At 37.9% G+C, this 19,405-nt stretch overlaps 2 protein-coding genes across 3 annotated transcripts; one reads left to right on the forward strand and one right to left on the reverse strand.

Moving 5' to 3' along the window:
• The first annotated feature begins 605 nt into the window (after positions 1 to 605).
• Positions 606 to 9,894, forward strand: slc16a9a (solute carrier family 16 member 9a). Of its 2 annotated transcripts, none has more exons than XM_081347060.1 (6): positions 606 to 1,102; positions 1,449 to 1,695; positions 3,967 to 4,110; positions 5,780 to 5,875; positions 7,396 to 8,280; positions 8,479 to 9,894. In XM_081347060.1, the coding sequence occupies exons 2-6, from the start codon at positions 1,491 to 1,493 to the stop codon at positions 8,685 to 8,687; spliced, it is 1,539 nt and encodes a 512-aa protein (XP_081203186.1). In that variant the 5' UTR covers positions 606 to 1,102; positions 1,449 to 1,490; the 3' UTR covers positions 8,688 to 9,894. The 2 variants fall into 2 exon arrangements, with proteins under 2 accessions (XP_081203186.1, XP_081203187.1); XM_081347061.1 differs by having other exon boundaries at positions 1,004 to 1,132.
• A 6,872-nt stretch (positions 9,895 to 16,766) lies between these two features.
• Positions 16,767 to 17,900, reverse strand: npy4r (neuropeptide Y receptor Y4; the record flags this gene model as incomplete). Its single annotated transcript, XM_081394237.1, has 1 exon — positions 16,767 to 17,900. The coding sequence occupies one exon, from the start codon at positions 17,898 to 17,900 to the stop codon at positions 16,767 to 16,769; it is 1,134 nt and encodes a 377-aa protein (XP_081250363.1).
• Positions 17,901 to 19,405: the final 1,505 nt, after the last annotated feature.

Genomic DNA, 19,405 nt, shown 5'->3' on the forward strand with positions numbered 1-19,405 from the left:
GTAACAAGGACACCGATATTTAATTATATGTAACCTTCAAATAAGTGAATTATAGTAACATAGTGGTTGAAGCCTTTGTGACGCCAAACACCTATAGATTCCAATGGAAAAAAATTGTGTTCACACATGCTGGTGCAGGTATTGGGATTTTTATTTTAAAATTTGCACATTACTTCAGAGATGCATAACCTGAATAATAATAATAATAAAAAAAAACTTTAGACACTAATTTGTTCATTAGACATAACCTTGACATGATTTCAAATGTCCAAGTATTTACTCAAAAATGTGTCCTGTAGGCTATAGCCTAGTTTTTTGTCATATAAAAATTGCAGAATATGTATGTGAACTATATGTCCACACTGTCTCAGTTGTATAGCCTAGTTCATAAACAATAAGGAGCTGATGTGTCACTTTCAGCATAGAAAACGTAATTTAATCATTTGAATATGCTGGTATAATAATTATTATTATGCAAATGCATATTTTAAAATTTTAAATAAAAATAAAATAGAAAATCATAATTAATCATAATTATTTATTAATATAGCATAGCATCAAAACGATTAAATTGCGTACAGTTTTCCTGTGACGCAATATAAAATACTAGAATGCAAAAGCAACAGAGACGGACGCAATCGCTCTTCTTTCCAGTTGATCGCACAAGTTGATCTATTTGATTTCTCAAGTTAGACCGGTGAAAACAGCTTCAAACCGGTTCTTTATTTCACACGATAGAAGAGCGCATGTTGAGAAAATGAGAAACTTCAGCACGCTTCCGTTGGCACCGTTCTGCGCGCGCTGGAGAGAAAGATGCATCCGCGCGCTCCAAACGGCACCAGTTCTCCTCGCGACTGCGGGATGTCATCTATGTTATGGACGTAAATAAAAGAAAACTGGGCGATAAGAAGGCAGTCCGCTCAGTGGTCTCTCCACCTTCGAGGTGTGGTCTGTGTCCAGAAGCGTTTAAAACTAGTCGGCGTGCGTTGCTGATCTCGAGAAGGTATTCAGCAGAGAAGTACGTAAGACTGGCCTGGTCTACCAGGCACGAGCGGTTCAGCACACCGCTCTCGGCAAGCAAGAGCAACATCCTCCACCTGTCGTAAGTGCCACAGCTTTTTCCACATCTTGTGTGAGTTGACAAATAACATGCACGGAAACAATCATGATTTGATGCAAAAGTGAACATTATAGGTTCAGTAACTTGCCATTGAACATTTAAAAATGTCACTTTTAATCACATTGTAGCTTTTTGTCACCTTTATATATAAAGTTAAACCTAAATAGTTATTTGTGTGTCAAGTATTGCAAATTAAATATAATTGCATACAGCATTCCTGCAAGAATGATATTTAAATGAGTTTTGCATAAATTATAGCATGTCACACTGCTGTCACTGCTTGACATGTGAGCTTCCTATTATCATGTTTCACCCTTTCTTTCTGCAGACCCCTGTGTCAAGTGTAGTCAGCGTAAGATCAGTGCTGAGAATGGGTGCTGTAAAGGGTGAGGGTGCTTTAGATGGTGGATGGGGATGGATTATTGTGGTGGCCTCCTTCATGGCCCAGTTCCTGTCATCAGGATCCCCCCAGTCCGTTGGGGTGTTGTACCCCGAGTGGCTCAGTGCCTTCCAGGAAGGAAAAGGCATGACGGCTTGGGTCGGATCCATGGTGTCTGGTATGGCGCTCATCACCAGTGAGTAATGATCATTTCTCTCTTGTGTGTGTGTACCTGGTACTCCTTACGTTATGGGGACCAAATGTCCCCACAAGGATAGTAATGCCAATTATTTTTTACCTTGTGGGAACATTTTTGTTGGTCCCCATGAGGAAAACAGCTTATAAACCATACGAAATGAAGTTTTTTTTTTTTTTTTAAATGTAAAAATGCAGAAAGTGTTCTATGATGGGTAGGGTTAAGGGATAGACTATACAGTTTGTACAGTATTAAAAGCATTATGTCTATGGAAAGGCCCCATAAAACATGGAAACCAGTGTGTGTGAGAGAGACTGAGATAAAGAAAGTGTACAGATTTCCTAATAAAAAGCAGCACGTGCAAACAGAAAGAGTCATCGGTTAATGCACGATCACACATGCTGACCAAAAAAACTAAAAAAACATTGCAAGCCAAATTGTGTAATGTAAGTTTTGCTTTAATTTTTCCTTACCTTATTGGCAAATATTATTTTCTTTTTTTTTCTACATTTTGTTAGATTTATGCTTTAAACAAGTAAAAACATTTTGTTTTAATGTTCTTTTTAGTAGAAAACAAGGTGAATGAGATAAACTATACAGCTCTTTTCTAATATCAGACCTGTTTCTTGTATAATCGGACATAGAAATCGCACACACTAAAACACACAGCACTGCTCTTTATTCATATAGTATGCTGCTGACTCAGTTCTTTAATGCCTTGTTCCACGAGAAAACACGCTGACAGATAGAGTAATTATCTACTTGTTTACAGTGCAGTTCTTTACGTAAGTCATTCATTACTGTCTGTGTTGCATGGGGCAAATTGACAATGAAACACTTTCTAAACTTCACTTAGAAATATGGTCAAGGAGTCTAGGTTTGGCTGGTTAGCATGCAAGTTAGCCCCTGATGGTAAATGCCATAATCTGATTATCAAATTATGCCTTTTAAGATGTGCTGTCAATTATGACCATTCTTTTCCCTTTGTTTTGCAGGCAGCATGTACATTTCTTTAACCGTTAATGAAGAGTTTGCGATTACTGAGATTAGGACATAACATTGTGTTTCTGAAGACAAGAAAGGCAGCCCTCTCTCAACTTTAATGAGCTACAGTAAAGGTTCACACAGGCAGAATGCGCATCTGTAAATGTGTCTGTGCGTGTTTTGGAGGTGTCAGGTTTTGTTTACAGACATAGTTGTGTAGTCTATCGTCACGACAAGGAAAGTCATGAATCATGACTGGACAGAACTGGCAGGGACATGGGTGTGTATTTGAGAGCATAAGCATGTTGTTGTGTGCCCTGGTCATGCTGATTCAGAAAAGGAGAGTTGTTTCTGCTTAGACATACTCTGGGAAAGAGCTGTGGAGAAAACAGAGCAGATTGTTGCCATCTCCACTGGTTCTATTGGCTATTATATAGTTTAATTTCTCATTATGTTTGATAGAATATTGGTTATTATGGGTTCTGATTCGGCTTTGAGTTGTCCATTCATGAGTGTTGAGTAATGGCTGGTGTTGAGTAATCTTAAATGTGTTTGAGGACATTTGGCAGTGATGTTAGGGGATATAAAGTATCCCATACCAGACAGTAAAGAACTTAATGAGCCATCAAAATAAGACAGGGAAATTATTTAGTCTGGATGGCACAAACACACAATGTTCTCACTAGATGCTCTTCCGGGTCCAGGCATTTTAGCCATATTAGGAGCAACTCTGGGTCATTTGTTATTTCTAATCATAGATAGACAAACATGTTCTCTTCATCACTGAAGTTTGACAGTGTCTATTTTAGTATACGTTAAGACAGTTGGAATGAGGGTCCCCTTTACACATAAATAGAACAGAAGGGCTGTTTGTTTTCTGAGTTGTCTTATAACATGGTACCAATAATTTAGTTTTCAGGTTAAGCTTTTATTGGCAAGACAAATAATGTGCATTTGTGTTGCCTTATCTGACACACTGAAAATAGTGCATAATTAAAAAAACTGTGAGGTAAATAAACTACATGCAATAATTCAAGATCAAATAAAAAGACTAAAAGTGAAAATAACATGCAATAAAAAAATAAAATTGTACATAGGTCTATGTGGAAGGCAAACGCATTTCTGTTCTGTGTTGCTACGACACAGCAGCCTAACTCCAATGGGTTTTTCATTTTTTGGTAAATTGTCCAGATTGTGGTGTGCATTATTTTTCTTCTAGATCCTTTATCAGATTCTTCTGTGTTGTTTGCATTCAGTAAGATGCTGTTCCTGTGTCTCTCTTTGTAGGCCCGGTGTGCAGTGTCTGTGTGGATAATTTCGGTGCACGGCCCGTTACTGTCTTCAGCGGTGTGATGGTGGCCGGCGGTCTGATGCTGAGCGCTTTTGCTCCGAGCGTCTCTTTCCTCATCTTCTCCTACGGCATTGTTGTCGGTAAGAAACTAAAAGCATCATTAGTGTTCATTAAATAGCACTTTGCTGGTATTTAGAACATGTGTTTGAGTCTGTTTTTTGACCTTCAAAGCTTTATGAATATCTCGTATGAACATGTGAATCTATGTGTGAATGCTCTGCATTAGTAGAGAGTGATAGTATGTGTTTGTGTGCATGATTGATTGTCAGTAAGTGCTAAACAGTTTGCATATGTCAGATGAATATGTTAGAATATTTGTGACAGGGTTGCTTTTAATTGTTATTCACTGACAGTTTATAATTTAAAACCATGTACCTTCACTGTTTACGGTGCCAACCCCTCCTCTGAGCACACACACACACACACACACACACACACACAGAAATGTATTACCCACAAATACCATTGCATATTCAGTTCAGTGGAGTTACTTTATATACAGCAGTCAATCTATCAATCACTCAGTCATACGATTGTTTTCATCCTGTTGTTGAGGTATATTCACCTCTTTTTTCCCCTCAATCAGAAGTACATAATATAGGAAATTATATAAAATTTAGCACTATTGGCTGACTCGTCAACTCCATCATTACCTACACCCTAGCCTATCCTCACTGGAGAGAAGTGCAGACAAGGCCTTTAGTTTGTGTGTGTGTGTGTGTGTATATATATATATATATATATATATATATATATATATATATATATATATATATATGCATAATGTATGTTTTTTTTTAGATTGACATTAAAGGGATAGTTCACTTTGAAATAAAATTTTGGTATATTTTAGCTTACCTCAAGGGCATCCAAGATGTAGGTGTCTTTTTTTCCACAGTAGTTTCAATTTTGATATTTTTAGGTCAAACCGTTCTTGTCTGACAGTCATATCATGCAGGTCTATGGTCACTGTCTCAAAGAGTATGCACAGAGTCCAAATTAAAACAATTCCCCATCGTCCAAATGAAACAATTCCCCATCGTGTACACATTGATGGCCTAAGACACGAAACGAGCGGTTTGTGTGAGAAAACGAACAGTATTTATATCGTTTTTACCTCTTGTAATACAGCCACGTCCAAGTGATCTGAGGGCTGGTGTATCCTGGTGTGTGACGTGTGCGCAGACTGGTGCATAGATATATACACTAGATGTCGCCTTGGCTACGGCAGTTCATTGGAACGAATGTCATTAATGCGACATCTAGTGTATATATCTATGCACCAGTCTGCGCACACGTCACACAGCAGGAAGCGCCCGCGCCCTCAGATCACTTGGAAGTGGCTGTGTTATAAGAGGTAAAAACTATATAAATACTGTTCGTTTTCTCACACAAACCGCTCGTTTTGTGTCTTAGGCCATCAATGTGTACTTACGATGGGGAATTGTTTAATTTGGAAGATGGGGAATTGTTTTAATTTGGACTCTGTGCATGCTCTTTGAGGGGGTGACCATAGACCTGCATGATATGACTGGCAGACAAGAACGGTTTGACCTAAAAATATCAAAATTGAAACTACTGTGGAAAAAAAGACACCTACATCTTGGATGCCCTTGAGGTAAGCTAAAACATACCAAAATTTTATTTCAAAGTGAACTATCCCTTTAAATTTATAGTTACAGAGAAATGTGAAACAGCAAATGTGTAAATAAAGTTGTGAAATGTTACATTTGTGTTTCTGTGTTTAAGGCATGGGCTGCGGACTTGTGTATGCTGCCACATTGACCATAACCTGCCAGTACTTTGACAAGAGGCGTGGCCTAGCCCTGGGCATTGTTACCACAGGTGTGGCCTTTAAATTCTCTCTTTCAATGTGACTTCACTTTGGAATGGAATGGAATGTATTATGATATTTTCTCTCTCAAAGTTTTTATTTATTATTTGTTTTTCAATACAAATCAGATTCAACAATCCCCTATTCAAAGGGAGGAAATTAATTGCCAGCAAATAAGTCTTTGAAACATTTTATCCCTTTGTCAGACCAACTCTTTATTGATCCATCCTTCATCGAGATCGAGGGCGAAAAAAGTGAATACGAGCAATAGGGCTAAAAAGAGAAATCCTGAAAGCCAAATGATTTTCTCACCTGGCTCCAAATCCTCACCGAGTGTTTCACTACAGGGAAATCAGCAGGAATATGGGAAATTAGTTGTAGTCTAGCTGCAAGAAGTGCTGGAAGGGAGATTGGCTTATCAGCATGAATTTCCATATCCAACCAGGATGATCCATGATCTTTATTAGGCAAGAAGTGATAGTGCCACCAATACAGTGTTTCGTATGTTGGCTGCCCAATAGTAAAACTTAAAGTTAGTTAAGGCCAGACCTCCGAAGCAATGCTTTACACAGACAGGGATGCTTACCATTCCAAATATAACTAGAAATAATAGAGATTTTTTTTTTTTTAAATGACAGGGATAAATTAAGGTAAGCACTGAAAAAGGTAAAGGAATTTAGGGAGCAATACCATCTTAATAGAATGAATGCACCCAGTGAGAAAAAAGCTAGGTAAATGTACATTTTACCGGCTTAAATTGTATATTTGAATACTGTAATTGCTTAGCTACCTTAATTGGATGAGGAAAAAAAAAAAAACACTCTTGTGCAGATTAAGCATGTAACCATAAAATTGACCACAATTCTCAAGCAAGAACAGGGCAGTGGGCAAAGAGGTCTGAGGATTAGAAATGAAAAGCAATAGATCGTCTGCATATAAAGTAATCTTATGCTCAACATCACCACGGTTAATTCCAATAATCTGCTGTCTTTCACGTAGGGCAATTGCTAAAGGCTCAATGGCTAAAGTGAATTAAATTGGGCTTAAAGGACAGCCCTGTCGAGTGCCACAGTACAAATTAAATGGTCTAGAGTACAAACTATTAGTCAGGACTACTGCGGAGGGAGCACTAAATTTAATCCAAGAAAAAAAAGACGGCACCAAATCCAAATTTTTCCAAAAATAAGACAAGGAACTCCCACCCCACTCTAACATTAAGTAAATGGCAGAAATTGAAAAAGTGTTGGCAATACCTTATAAACCCTATTTGATGAGGGAAAACAATAGTAGGGAGGACATCCTCAAGAACCTTTATATTATGATATTATATTGATACCTTAGTTTGTATTGATTAACTGTCATAAGCATTTTTTGAAAAAAATGCATTATTTATTTAGGTTATTGAACTTTCATTAGATATGGAGCAGATAGCAAAACATTTTTGTTTGATTACCTGTATAGATTCTGTATGTTCTTCCTTAAAATGATTTTTCAGAATGGGACAGATAATGATTCTTTTCATCTTCCTCAGGTACAAGTGCGGGCGGGTTCATTTACGCCACACTCCAGAATGAGCTCATTGAGTTGTTTGGATTGGAGGGCTGCCTGCTTATCATTGGAGCACTGGCGCTCAACCTGATGGCATGTGCTGGACCAATGCGACCTATGAACTTACCTGGTTACTACTTAAAACAGAGAGCTGCTCTACAGCATACAGAGGAACCAGAACCACTCTACACCAAACCTACTGCCATTATCATCGACTCTTTCTTGGATCTCAAAACCACACCCGGCTCAGCCAATAACATAGCCGCCATGAAGCTGTTGATCACCATGGAACCCACAGAGCTGCAAGAGAGTGAAGGGGAAAGAAATGGCGGGATATCGTCCTGTTCAATAGTAGCACGAGCCATTAAGAAGCGGATGCGTCCCTATAGACGGTACCTGTGCAAGACCATAGAGCTCCTACAGGACCGTGTCTTCATGGCTTTCTGCATCGCCATCTTCTTGTTCAGCTTAGGGGCGTTCCCACCTGTTCTCTTCATGGAGGACGTAGCTCAGAGTGAGGGGCTTATTGATGGGATTGCACTAATACCCCTCGTCTCAATCGTTGCATTGACAACAGGCATCGGTAAGCTGGTCTTGGGTGTGCTGGCAGACATGCAATGGGTGAACAGCCTGTACCTGTACGCCCTGACGCTGATAGGCACAGGTTTGACTCTGCTGCTCATCCCAGTTTTTAAGAGCTACCTGGGTCTGCAAGTTCTGTCGGCCATGGTTGGATTTTTCTCAGGGAATTGGTCTATCACGTCCTACATCACTACCAAGATAGTGGGCATGGAACGACTCAGTCACGCTCATGGCATTCTCATGTGCTTCGGAGGGTTTGGAATCACGCTTGGGCCACCTGTTGTAGGTAAGAAGAAGAATCGTATCAACTCCAGTGCAGTTAAAAATAGAGACAAATGCTTTCAAGAATAAAAAAAATAATAGATGTATAATTATAAATATATTTCCCTTGTTGGCTCCACAAATGGAGTGATATCTCACCGCAGGGCGTTTTCAAACAACCCTGCTCTTTTACTGATGTTGTCTCCATTTTCTTTTCTTATAGGCTGGTTCTTCGACTGGACTCAGTCATATGACCTGGCGTTCTACTTCAGTGGCACTTGTGTTTTAGTGTCTGGTTTGTTTCTGTGTTTGGCCACCCTGCCTTGCTGGAACAGGACGACGGAGGAGGGAGATTCTCCTCCGGAAAAGGACGTCAACATTTCACAACAAAATCACACTCTTGATTGTGACAAAGTAGCCTCTGTGGCTTGAACAATATTTCTAAAACTGAACTTCGCCTTAACATTCTGTTGGACGTAGAAGCTCGTCTTCCTTTTCTTACCTGGTGATTAGACTGACATTTTGCCAGGGGATTTCTCATGGTGCCTTTTTCTTTGGTTCAATATGATATATATTTTTATACATTTCCCACGAACCCTGTTATTTTTGAGAGGGTGTATTATTTTTTCTTAGATGCTTATAGAGACTGCCTCATTTTTGAGGCTTGAATTAATAACAGAAATTGTTTGCTAATAGTATATTTAGTAGATTGTTTACTGGACACAGATGCTTTTTTTGTAGATCTTGATCACTTTGAATTGTTACTTTACTCTCTGAGATGAATGATCTCACTGTGTTGTACATGATATCACCAACCTGTTAATATATACAATAGTTTCCATTAATAGGGAACATTTCTGACTGAAGGCTGCAGAGAACTATAGCATGTGTGAATAGGGCTTTTCACTGCACTTACCATGAAAACAATTGGGGGGGCGGGGGGAATCCAGATCCAAAGATTTATGTCATTATTTCTGGAGTGACAAGGACTTGAAACAAAGAGAAAATGCACTTCAATGCAATCTTTTAAATAGCGTCTGCACATTATTTTCCTACTTAACCACTTTTTCATGGTCTCCTGCATATCATCTCCTTTTAATGTATGTAAAAAAGGCTTTATTTCAAAATGTATTTACTTTAGCCACATTTGATTTTAAGACATACCCTCTGCAAGTTATGTATCTCTAATCGTTAATCATTTAGAAATACAAGAATATGCTGATGAAAAAAGTCAGAAAAGAGATAAAAACAGAAAGACTGTGTTGGATTCTGTGACTGCAACGTACTGTTTGTGTGCAGAGTCATCCTCCACATTTGTTCAACAGGCTGGTCCCTGGCAACACTATATCTTATATTACTGTAAATTTGAAATGCCAGTGTCATTATTTTATATGTCAGTATGCTGTAGAATCATCATATATTATTTATACATTTTTGAAAAGTAATGTAAAGAAAAGGCCACCACTTTTACCGAAGACTTGCTTTGAGTCTTGAGTGAAGATTTGACAAGGTGCAAAATTATATATAAAGTGTAACACTGTCCCCCTATGATGTACCTGTCTTTTTCTTTTATTTCAGTGTTTGTTTTGTACCGTACCATTTGTTGATTTTTAAGTGACAATAAAAAGATTTGATTCAATTCAATTCAATTCCTTGAAACAGCAAAGGCTAATAATTCTTAACTCTTTCCCTGGCATTGACAGAAATTTTCAATATATATTGCAATTTCAGATATTTATAAAACAAAATATTCAGGGGGCAATGAAATTTTTGTGAAAATGATCAAAAATGCTGGCGGTGGCTGGAAACCTTTTTTTTTAACTATTTCTTGTTTTGTTTTTTTTCTTTAGTGTGTTATGTAGCTGTATGTGCACCATGTATAAGATCTGCAGAGTTACAAAGTCTCAAACACAAAGAGATATAATATACGCTATACAAGTTTTTTGACATAAGTCAGCATGACTTGGCGGTCAGAGCCATGTAGAGATCATCACAAATGCTGGCAGTGGTTGGCAACTTTTTTCCTCTTTTTTTTTTTAAATGCGGGGTTAAAATAAAGCTTCAGCTATCATCTGTCACAATAATGTTATATCTTTGAACTATGCTTATTTTTGTAATTTATTTACCAGTTCCTGGTGTTTGTGCAGTTCCTGCAGTACAGGAAAATTACTTTGTCATGTTGCATGCTGCAAGACATTCTTTTGGCATGTTCCATTTGGAGCAGTGGAAAAATAACAGACAGAGAGAGAGAGATGCCCTTATGTGTTTTTTAATATGACTTAACTGGACTGTCTGGCCGCTCAGTAAACAAACCTATAAATACTTCCATGCTATTAATAATCTGGCCAGTGATACACCCTCTTGAGCACTTTTCAAACACAAACAAAAACAATGTTGGCAGCCATTAATACACTGAAACACATATGTAAACTGATTCAAGTTCAAATGCACCCATGTTACTATATATATATATATATATATATATATATATGAATATATAATTTTACATTATAGAATAAACTGAGCAATAGCACCCTCTACATGTATGATTCAACAGTGATGCCTAAAAATGTGAATGAAAGCCACATCTTGTTCAAACATTAAGCTTGAAAACCCATTTGAATTTATAATACACTTTAGCTGAAAAGCACAATCCTGACACAGGTTTAGCCAACTGTTTAGTTGAGTAAATGATGTGTTCGCACCATAGCACAGCATATTGAAAGACTGTTCCTCTGGTGAACAGAAGGGGGAGGTAGAGCTGAGCCGTCAGCTCAGAGAGTTTTCATGCCAGTGTTTGGGTGTTTTGTAAAGCTCTGATTAAAGTAAATATTCTTTTTTTTTTTTTTTTTTTTTTTTTTTAAGAACAATGAGACATAAACAAATATATTTCATGTATGTGTTTTTACTAAATGCAGTACTTAACGTAAATTCAGTAGTCACTTGTTCATTTAATCCTGTCAAACACAACTCATGTATTAAATGGACGCTTACCTCAGTTACACCGCCTTTATTACTATTGTTTTATTTATTAACAATATATTATCATTAAGTAGCCTAGTCCAGATCGGATTTAGATATATATATAATATAAATGAGCCACGATTTGATCAAGCAATCAAATCACCTACTTTTTGGAGATGAGTTCTTATCACTGACAGTCTGAACTGTTCTGTCAAAGTCCTCTGGCTCACTGCATAGCATGGACTTAGTTCATAATGTAAACAATAAGAATCATGTAAACTTTATATTATTTCTTATGCAGTCTCAGTTGTCATTGCTAACTAGCATTATCGCTAGCTATTAGTCTGACTTTGGTGGCCAACTAGCTGTCAACATAATGTTATAATGACCAAATACAAACAACTGTAATTCCCTGAGATCTAGTTTGGATTAAACAAAGGTTTGTAAAACATCAAAATAGTCAGGGATCTTTTCTTTAGTCCACAGTAAGTTGCCTGGACCAATATGGCGGCGCCATTGACATACGATTCATCGGCCAATAAAGCGTCTATGGCTGCATCTGAAATCGCGTACTTCCCTAGTAGGCGGGAAACAGTATGTGACAGAAGTATGTCCGAATTCACGGTAGGCTACTTATAAAAGAGTAGGCAAGGGTGCACAAATAAGAAATTAGTAGTTTAGGGAGAGCAGGGCACAAGGCACAAACTAACACTTTTTTACTTTCTCAGTTTGTGTAAATCCACTTGGGGTGCAGAGAAATTTTTTTTTCCCACATTAATTTCCCACATGTCTAGTACAGTTATGTGGTTTTGTTTCATTTATATAGTGTATACTTTTTTAGGTAGCTTACTTGATATACCCCGAAAGAATGGAAGTAATGTGACAACATGCCCCAACATGTAAGGGGTTACATTGTGACATATGACCAATTAAAATGTTATCTGATCTAATAAAAAAAAAAATATACAAGACAAACTAAAATATTTTGTTAATAAAATACAATTATTAACTTTTTCATATAAAATAATGGCATTTTTTAATAATTAAAAATAAACCAATTTTTGAGTTTGACAACAAATTTACACCGCAAAACACAGCTATACAGCATAGTTAAAAACATAATAATAATTAATAATTTCTGAACATTGACTCTCAGTCTTTATTCACCTTTTTCTAGAATAGAATGACCTGTTTGCAAGTTTTTTAAAGCTGATAGCGAGTCTGTATGGCTATTTTTCGTGTATCTGGCTGCTTAGACCCATCTGTGAAAATTTGAATATATCCATAATAGCTATCCACATACATCATAGCTAATTGCCCACTAGCTCCCTTGTTACTTTTAATTTTTCACAGAGTGTATATCTTTATTTAAACCCGGTTAGTGTCTTCTGCTAGTTAGATCATCAATAAAGAACTACTGCTCTCAACTGTTAAATAACATACAAGATTAAAATAATATCAGATTTGTCTCATTTTAAATAAACACAAAAAACAGGTGTAAAATTTACTTCAGTAAGAAATTTACTTTTGCTATAAATGTTCAGTGATAGCCTATCCAAAGACTTTGTTCCCCACAGCGAGGAGGACATCGTTGCTAATTTATTATCCACGCTGTCTTAGATGAACTTTTAATGAAATTTTTTAGTTAAATGTCAAAGGAAGACTACACCAGAGCTTAATTTGGGGCAGAAAACCAAAGCTTTTGAAAGAATTTCAACCCAACTCATACCTATAATTGCTGATAAAGAAAATGTAATTGTGCGTTGGCTTAGGCAACATAAAATTTTGTTGATTTTGTGTGTTTTGCAACCAGGCCAGTGTCACCATATTCCACATAAGTGCACACACTGATTGTGGGATGATGCAATTATTCGTAATGAGAATTTTCATTTTATTACACTTTGTAATACTCTCCCACTCACTGTTTGCTTGTTTCATTTCTTGTCAAAGGTAACTTATGCAACAGTCGGGTTTCAGAAGTAAAAACTCCACTGAAGTTTCTTCATAGAGAAATTGATTTTTATTGATAACTTATAAACCTTTAAAGCCAACCTTACGGTGAGCTACAAGGTTGTTAATCAATGGTATTTACTTCCTTTGAAGACATCAACCCACATTATTTCAAGTTAAATAGTTAATAGTTGTTTAACAGCAGAATTCACGATGAAAAACTACATTACCCATGATGCTGTACACAATTCCACCAATCAGAGTCAAGACAAGCAAAACACAGCAAAAGATTGTTAGCTCCGCCCACTCCCATGAAGCACTGCAAATTATGTAATTGAGTCGGTCTCCCTATACGCTCACAAAATACTTAAATATTTGAATGTATATTTGAAAAATATAATGTTTATATATATATTAGTTTATAAATGTCTGTTTTTAATTTAATTATGCTGTTCACAATGCTTCATGGGATTGTAGTTCTTATCACTAAAGTCTTGTACCTTTGAATTTTAGTATTTTACTTTTTTGCTTCAAATTAAAGTTTGTAATGTTATGATTCACCTTCATGGCTTAAATCGCTTTTTCCTATGGGAGAAATGAAAGGAAAAAATACTCCCGGAACCAACACCGCTAAAAAAAGTGGGCAGGAGCTGTTGCACTCCATTGAAGAGGACACAGTAAGCTATGGGCTGATTTTAGGTTTACTATTACGACTATAGGTTTACTTTTTTCCCGATGAGGGAAGAGGGTGAATGGACCAAGGTTCACTGATGAATATGATGATGAATGTTTGAATATTTGTTGAAAATACGTTTTAAAATTGAAGTTAATCACACCATGTCAAATGTCAGACCACTTACCAAGGCTAAAGTCAAACTCCAAGAAACTGAAACAGTTGATCACAGTGAAAACCAATTTTTACATTCAAGCACCTAGAACAGTTTTCAGGAGGAATGCAAAATGTTTTACATGCATTTATGACAGTGATTGAAATAGAATTGGGTGAAGATTACAATTGCTGATGTTGTTTAGTTTTTGAATTCTCAGAAATATTATGTGTCCCTATAAATTGCACACAGCCTACACCTTATTTTGTGCATGTATGGCTCATTTAAAAACTTGGTGACTTAAACAGCAACATGTGCACAGATTAACATGCCTGAGACACATATCTGTACTAAATAAAATAAAAGTATAATTCCTGGTCATTAGAAAATGAAAGTGAAAGCAAAGTGACGTAAAGGCTAAGTATGGAAACCTTAGGAATATGTCCTCTGCATTTAACCCATCCAAGTTAGTGAACATGTAAGCATACATGACATCAGATCTAATATAAACTTCAAAATTCATTGCAACAACCAATCATTTTATGCAATTTATGTGCTGTCTTTCTATCACATTTACAAAAACTAAACATCATCAAAACAATTGTAAGTGTAGTGAAGAAATACAGGCAAACAGATGCACAATTGAGAACCTTATAGCATGAGCCAACAGAACCGTTCCAGGAAAATTCATATTAAACTCATCTATCGTCTCTTCTCTCTTTACTTCTCCCTCTAAATCTCAGCTTTTCTCTTTTACAACATTTGGTATCACCTCAATTGCCCATAAAAGAGATTTATTGATGTTCCACCCATGGATATGACATTACACAGATACAGAACAGTAAACGTTTATAATGTTTCACAAAACCTGAAAATATATAACACTAGAATAAGATACAGTCACATTCAATTCAGGCATTAAAATCTGTCTAGAGAAGTTTGAGCAGTTACAATCTTGCTGCTGAATGCATTTAAATATGAGTCCTGCTTGGTGAACTTAATTTCACCTAATAAAACATCCTCGTTGATCCTGGAACAACGTTCCAATCAACCAATCAGATTTAAGGGATAGGTTTAATGTAGCCTCAATCAAGTTTAGGCTTACAATCAGGGTTAGGTGCTTCTACATCAGTGTTATTCATCATTTCCCTCTGATTTTAGGATAAGTTCTAGGTAGGGTTTGGTTTATGGGTAGGGATAGGGTTAGACCTATGTTTTTGGACAGGATTGTTGTTCCAGGATCAACAAAAGATGTTGATCCAGGAACATGTCTTACTTGGCAAAATCACTGCGACCGAGCATGCTTACACATGGTTATATATTTTAGATTTTATAATGGAATTCTGTCAATCAGAACAGTATGGTACATAAATAAAGTATGGGGGTATAAGGGAATAAGGGATCTGTTGTGTTTGATTCCCACTATTACAGATAAGGCAAACCTTTTCCCAGGGACTGACAAAGATGTTCTGCCTGGCAAGGATACAAGCACTCAGTCCTAGATGATTACACTATAACCTCATTACTAAATCATGAAATGGGTGTAATCTTGAAATGTGGATGCTTTTTCTATTGGGAATGCACTTTAAAATAAATTGATGTATTGTACCAGAGCCCCTTTATCATACAAAATTATTAATCTCATCAATCATGTCTTTATGTGACAGACAGATGAGTTATAGGGCCTGACACCGGATCAACAATCTGAACAGATATTCATTTAGTGTATTTCACAAGCACAAATGAAGGTGACATTTATGTCTCTTTCGCAATTTTATTTAATGCTCTTTTTGAGTTTAAACATTGTATAATATTAATTAATAGTTTCTGAAAACTACTTATTTGATAGAACATTTCAGACAATGCATCTTTCTGCTGGTTGTGTGTGTGTGTGTGTGTGTGTGTGTGTGTGTGTGTGTGTGTGTGTGTGTGTGTGTGTGCACTCGTTTGAAAGGATGAGTCACAAAAATAACCCCTAGAAAAATTAAAAACTCCAGCACAGTTTTGTTTGTCCAGTGGATATTACCGGTTTTCCCCTTTTAGGCTGCAGCCTGACAATATAAGCTGACAGGTATATTCAGATTTATTGTGGTTTTAGCTTGTATCATGCTAGACATTAGGGCTAGCATTAGGGCTTAGCTAGCTGCAATTTCCAGGCATTTGTACACTGGCAGTACCTCCAATCTTAGCTCTGTGCCTCAAGGAAGAAGAGATAATGTTTTAAATGCAAGCGTTGCCTTCGCCTAATTCATTCCTTATAGCTTTCATTGTGTTTGAGTGAAAAAAAGCTACATAGCTCACAAACCTTCTGCTGCCTTTTCCTTATATAGTCCACCAGTTTTAGCAGAGTAAAATGCTTTTGCAAATTTAAAACATAATCAGTGTGCATAACATACCTCAATGTTACAACAAGGATTAGAATGATTCAATCCGGATAAATCAAATGGGTTCTAGTCACGACTTCCTTCCTTGGACCAATAGGAATCCACACCATTCAATCGTAGAACAAGTTAACATAAATACATTTTTAATACATTTATGTACTTTTATTTCCACATTTATATATATATATTTATATATATATATGTATATGAAGACTTCAGATGCAAATGCCTCAGAAAAGAAAATTTCAGATGGCACTTAGAGTCTTTTGGATCTGAAGTCTTCATATATATAGGGGCTGGCATCTGTCACTGGAGTGGAAGTCAAAGTCGTTGATCTAAGCTAAACACTGGTTTTGATGTCCAGATTAATTAAGCAATAAGCCCAATTACACAGAATTGTTTCTGAGTCTAAAAGATGTCCGTGACACATCAGTGTTCATGGTGGACATTGGAAAGTGTTCATAGCTGTCTTCGATTGGCTGAAAATGGCAGTGTAGCACCACGGAGGACACATCCTTGCGGAAGTTGCTGTTGAGGAAGCCATAGATGATGGGGTTGATGCAGGTGGAACTCATGGCCAGCAGATGACAGAGTGAAAACAGCAGATTGTGGTAGCACACAGGCAGCGCCTCCTGGTGCCAGTCCGCCACCACATTAAAGGCATTTAATGGGAGCCAGCACACCGCAAATGCAACCACCAAAGTGGCAAGCATAATATTTATGCGTTTGCTGTGCATCACACGCCTCTGCTCGTCTTCTCGATTGCGGCTGCACTGGCGCTCCAGCATGCGTTGTCTGCGTCGCAGCCGCAGGAAAATGCGAAGGTAGCAGAGAAGTATGAGGAGCAGCGGGAAGCAGTACTGGAATAGTAACAGGCTGGTGGTGTAGACTAGTTTGTGCTGCTGAGAAGGCCAGACTTCCAGACACGCCTGTAGCTGGCTAAGCGGCGCTGGAAGCAGACTGTATGGCTCGCTGCTGAGCATGTGGAATGCCAGGAAAGGTAATGATGTTACGCAGGCCAACAACCACACAATCAAGACGGCTATGTACGCCTGTGGGACGCTCGGCTTCCAGCCAGATGGATGCAGTATGAGCTGGTGCCTTTCAAGTGCAATCAAAACCAGAGACAGAACTGAAACTGTCACCGACACACACTGCACAAATGGCATTAGGCGACATAGCAGCCCACCGAAGATCCAGTGATCCATAAGAGTGTAAACCACAGTGAAGGGAAGGCAGAACACGCTCACCAGGATGTCAGAAACCGAAAGGTTTGCAATGAGGATGCTAGTGACGTTAGGAGGGTCCCGCTGGTGCATAATAATGCAAATGAGGAGGATGTTACCAAGCAAGCCCAAAATAAGCACCAGGCAGTAGCATAACACGAGTGTAAGTGTCATGGCACTTGATTGCCAGCAGGGGACGTCAGCCAGGAACAAACTACTGTTGCTTTGATTGAGGGTGAGGGTGGAGTTTAAGAGCGCCTGCCACCACGGCATGTCAAAGAGAGCCGACGGCATTGGCCACCTCAGGATAGCGCCATCTTGGGAGTCTGAAAATAACAAAAAGGAGCATCTAAATTAGATGTGCACTCCCCTAGGGCACTCCACATGCATTTCAGCTGCTGTGATACTATAGAGACTATAGTGGTTATTTTAGAAATAATGAGGACATAAAGTGAAAGAATGTTAAAGGTGATTTTAAGACAAGAGTTGTACTTAATCCCAAACAGTGACTCTTACAGCGCGCTATTATCAGTTCTTCTGAGACCTTTATATCTATGGGTTAAGAGAGAGAGCTGGGTTGACACCTTAGATAAAAAAAAAAGGACAAACTCTTTGTTATGTGACTTTTTTCTGTAGTTGGACATAATGGGAAAGAGATAAAGGAGAAGTGTGTGGGAGGAGTGATACTGTGACCCTGCTGAGGGATTTGCAGTGCATCCAATTATAGATGTTCCTTTGGGGGTGGCCATTGATCCGGGACCTGCAATTGCTCATAATATAAGAACACAATCAGACCATTTCAGCAAAGTATCCACAGAGTGTCTTGGAGACTGTAGTGTTTTATTTGTGTGTTTCTTGGGTTGCCAGGCTTGCAAACGGGTCTCATAGTGTCACAGTGTTCTATGGAGAATCTATAGATGCTCTGAATACACACACACTAACACACATTTATCTCACTGAAGCAACTGTTCTTGATTTACTCTTAGCAGTGTCTGAAAAGCGCCTCACATTCCATCGATCAACAATCTAAATTCTTAAAGGAATAGTGAACCTAAAAATGAAAAATCTATCATTAACTCACTTAAGTGCAATCAGTTTGTCGTGCCAACTTAGTGCTTTGCTGTCAGAGAGAAAAGGAATCACAGGGGACAGAAGGTTTGCTCTTGCCTATTTCTTGGGGAAATCTTATATAAATTATATAGAATATATTTAGTCAGTATTAAGTCCAGCAGATATTGAATAAAATGTAGTGTCCCATTCGTTGGCAACTGTATAAACATTGCCCACATTGCACAAAATGCTATCTAGTAGACAGCTTGTTGACGATTCCGGAATTTCGGTCAAATAAATGATATTTTTGTAAATATACATGACTGTAACGGCAAGAGAAAGCAATATAGATAATAATAATAATTACATTTATATAGCGCTTTATGGAAGGGGGAATCTCCTCAACCACCACCAATGTGCAGCATCCACCTGATGATGCGACGGCAGCCATATTGCACCAGAACGAACACCACACACACGCTTACTGGTGGAGTAGAGACAGAGTAATGAAGCCAATCATTATATATTAGGAGGCCATGAAGATGGACAGAGACCAATGGCCAATGGGCAAATTTGGCATTAAAGGTGCTGCATGTAGTTTTTAGCGGCCTCTAGCGGTGATGTTTCAGATTGCAACCAATAAGTTTACAAGCGCGTGCTCTTACGCGTGCTCGAATTTATGAGCGAGCACTGTGGGTACCGGCCAGACTGAGACGCAACCGGACGTAACACACAAAGCATCCCACAAC

The sequence above is a fragment of the Scardinius erythrophthalmus genome (assembly GCF_964197995.2).
Source record: "Scardinius erythrophthalmus genome assembly, chromosome: 19".
Lineage (NCBI taxonomy): Eukaryota > Metazoa > Chordata > Actinopteri > Cypriniformes > Leuciscidae > Scardinius > Scardinius erythrophthalmus.

Bases quoted from the DNA above. Each gene is read 5' to 3' on its own strand.
- slc16a9a (XM_081347060.1), top strand. From the start codon at position 1,491: ATGGGTGCTGTAAAGGGTGAGGGTGCTTTAGATGGTGGATGGGGATGG. The intron at 1,696-3,966 runs GTGAGTAATGAT...CTCTCTTTGTAG, and splicing joins TGGTATGGCGCTCATCACCA to GCCCGGTGTGCAGTGTCTGT. The intron at 8,281-8,478 runs GTAAGAAGAAGA...CTTTTCTTATAG, and splicing joins GCTTGGGCCACCTGTTGTAG to GCTGGTTCTTCGACTGGACT.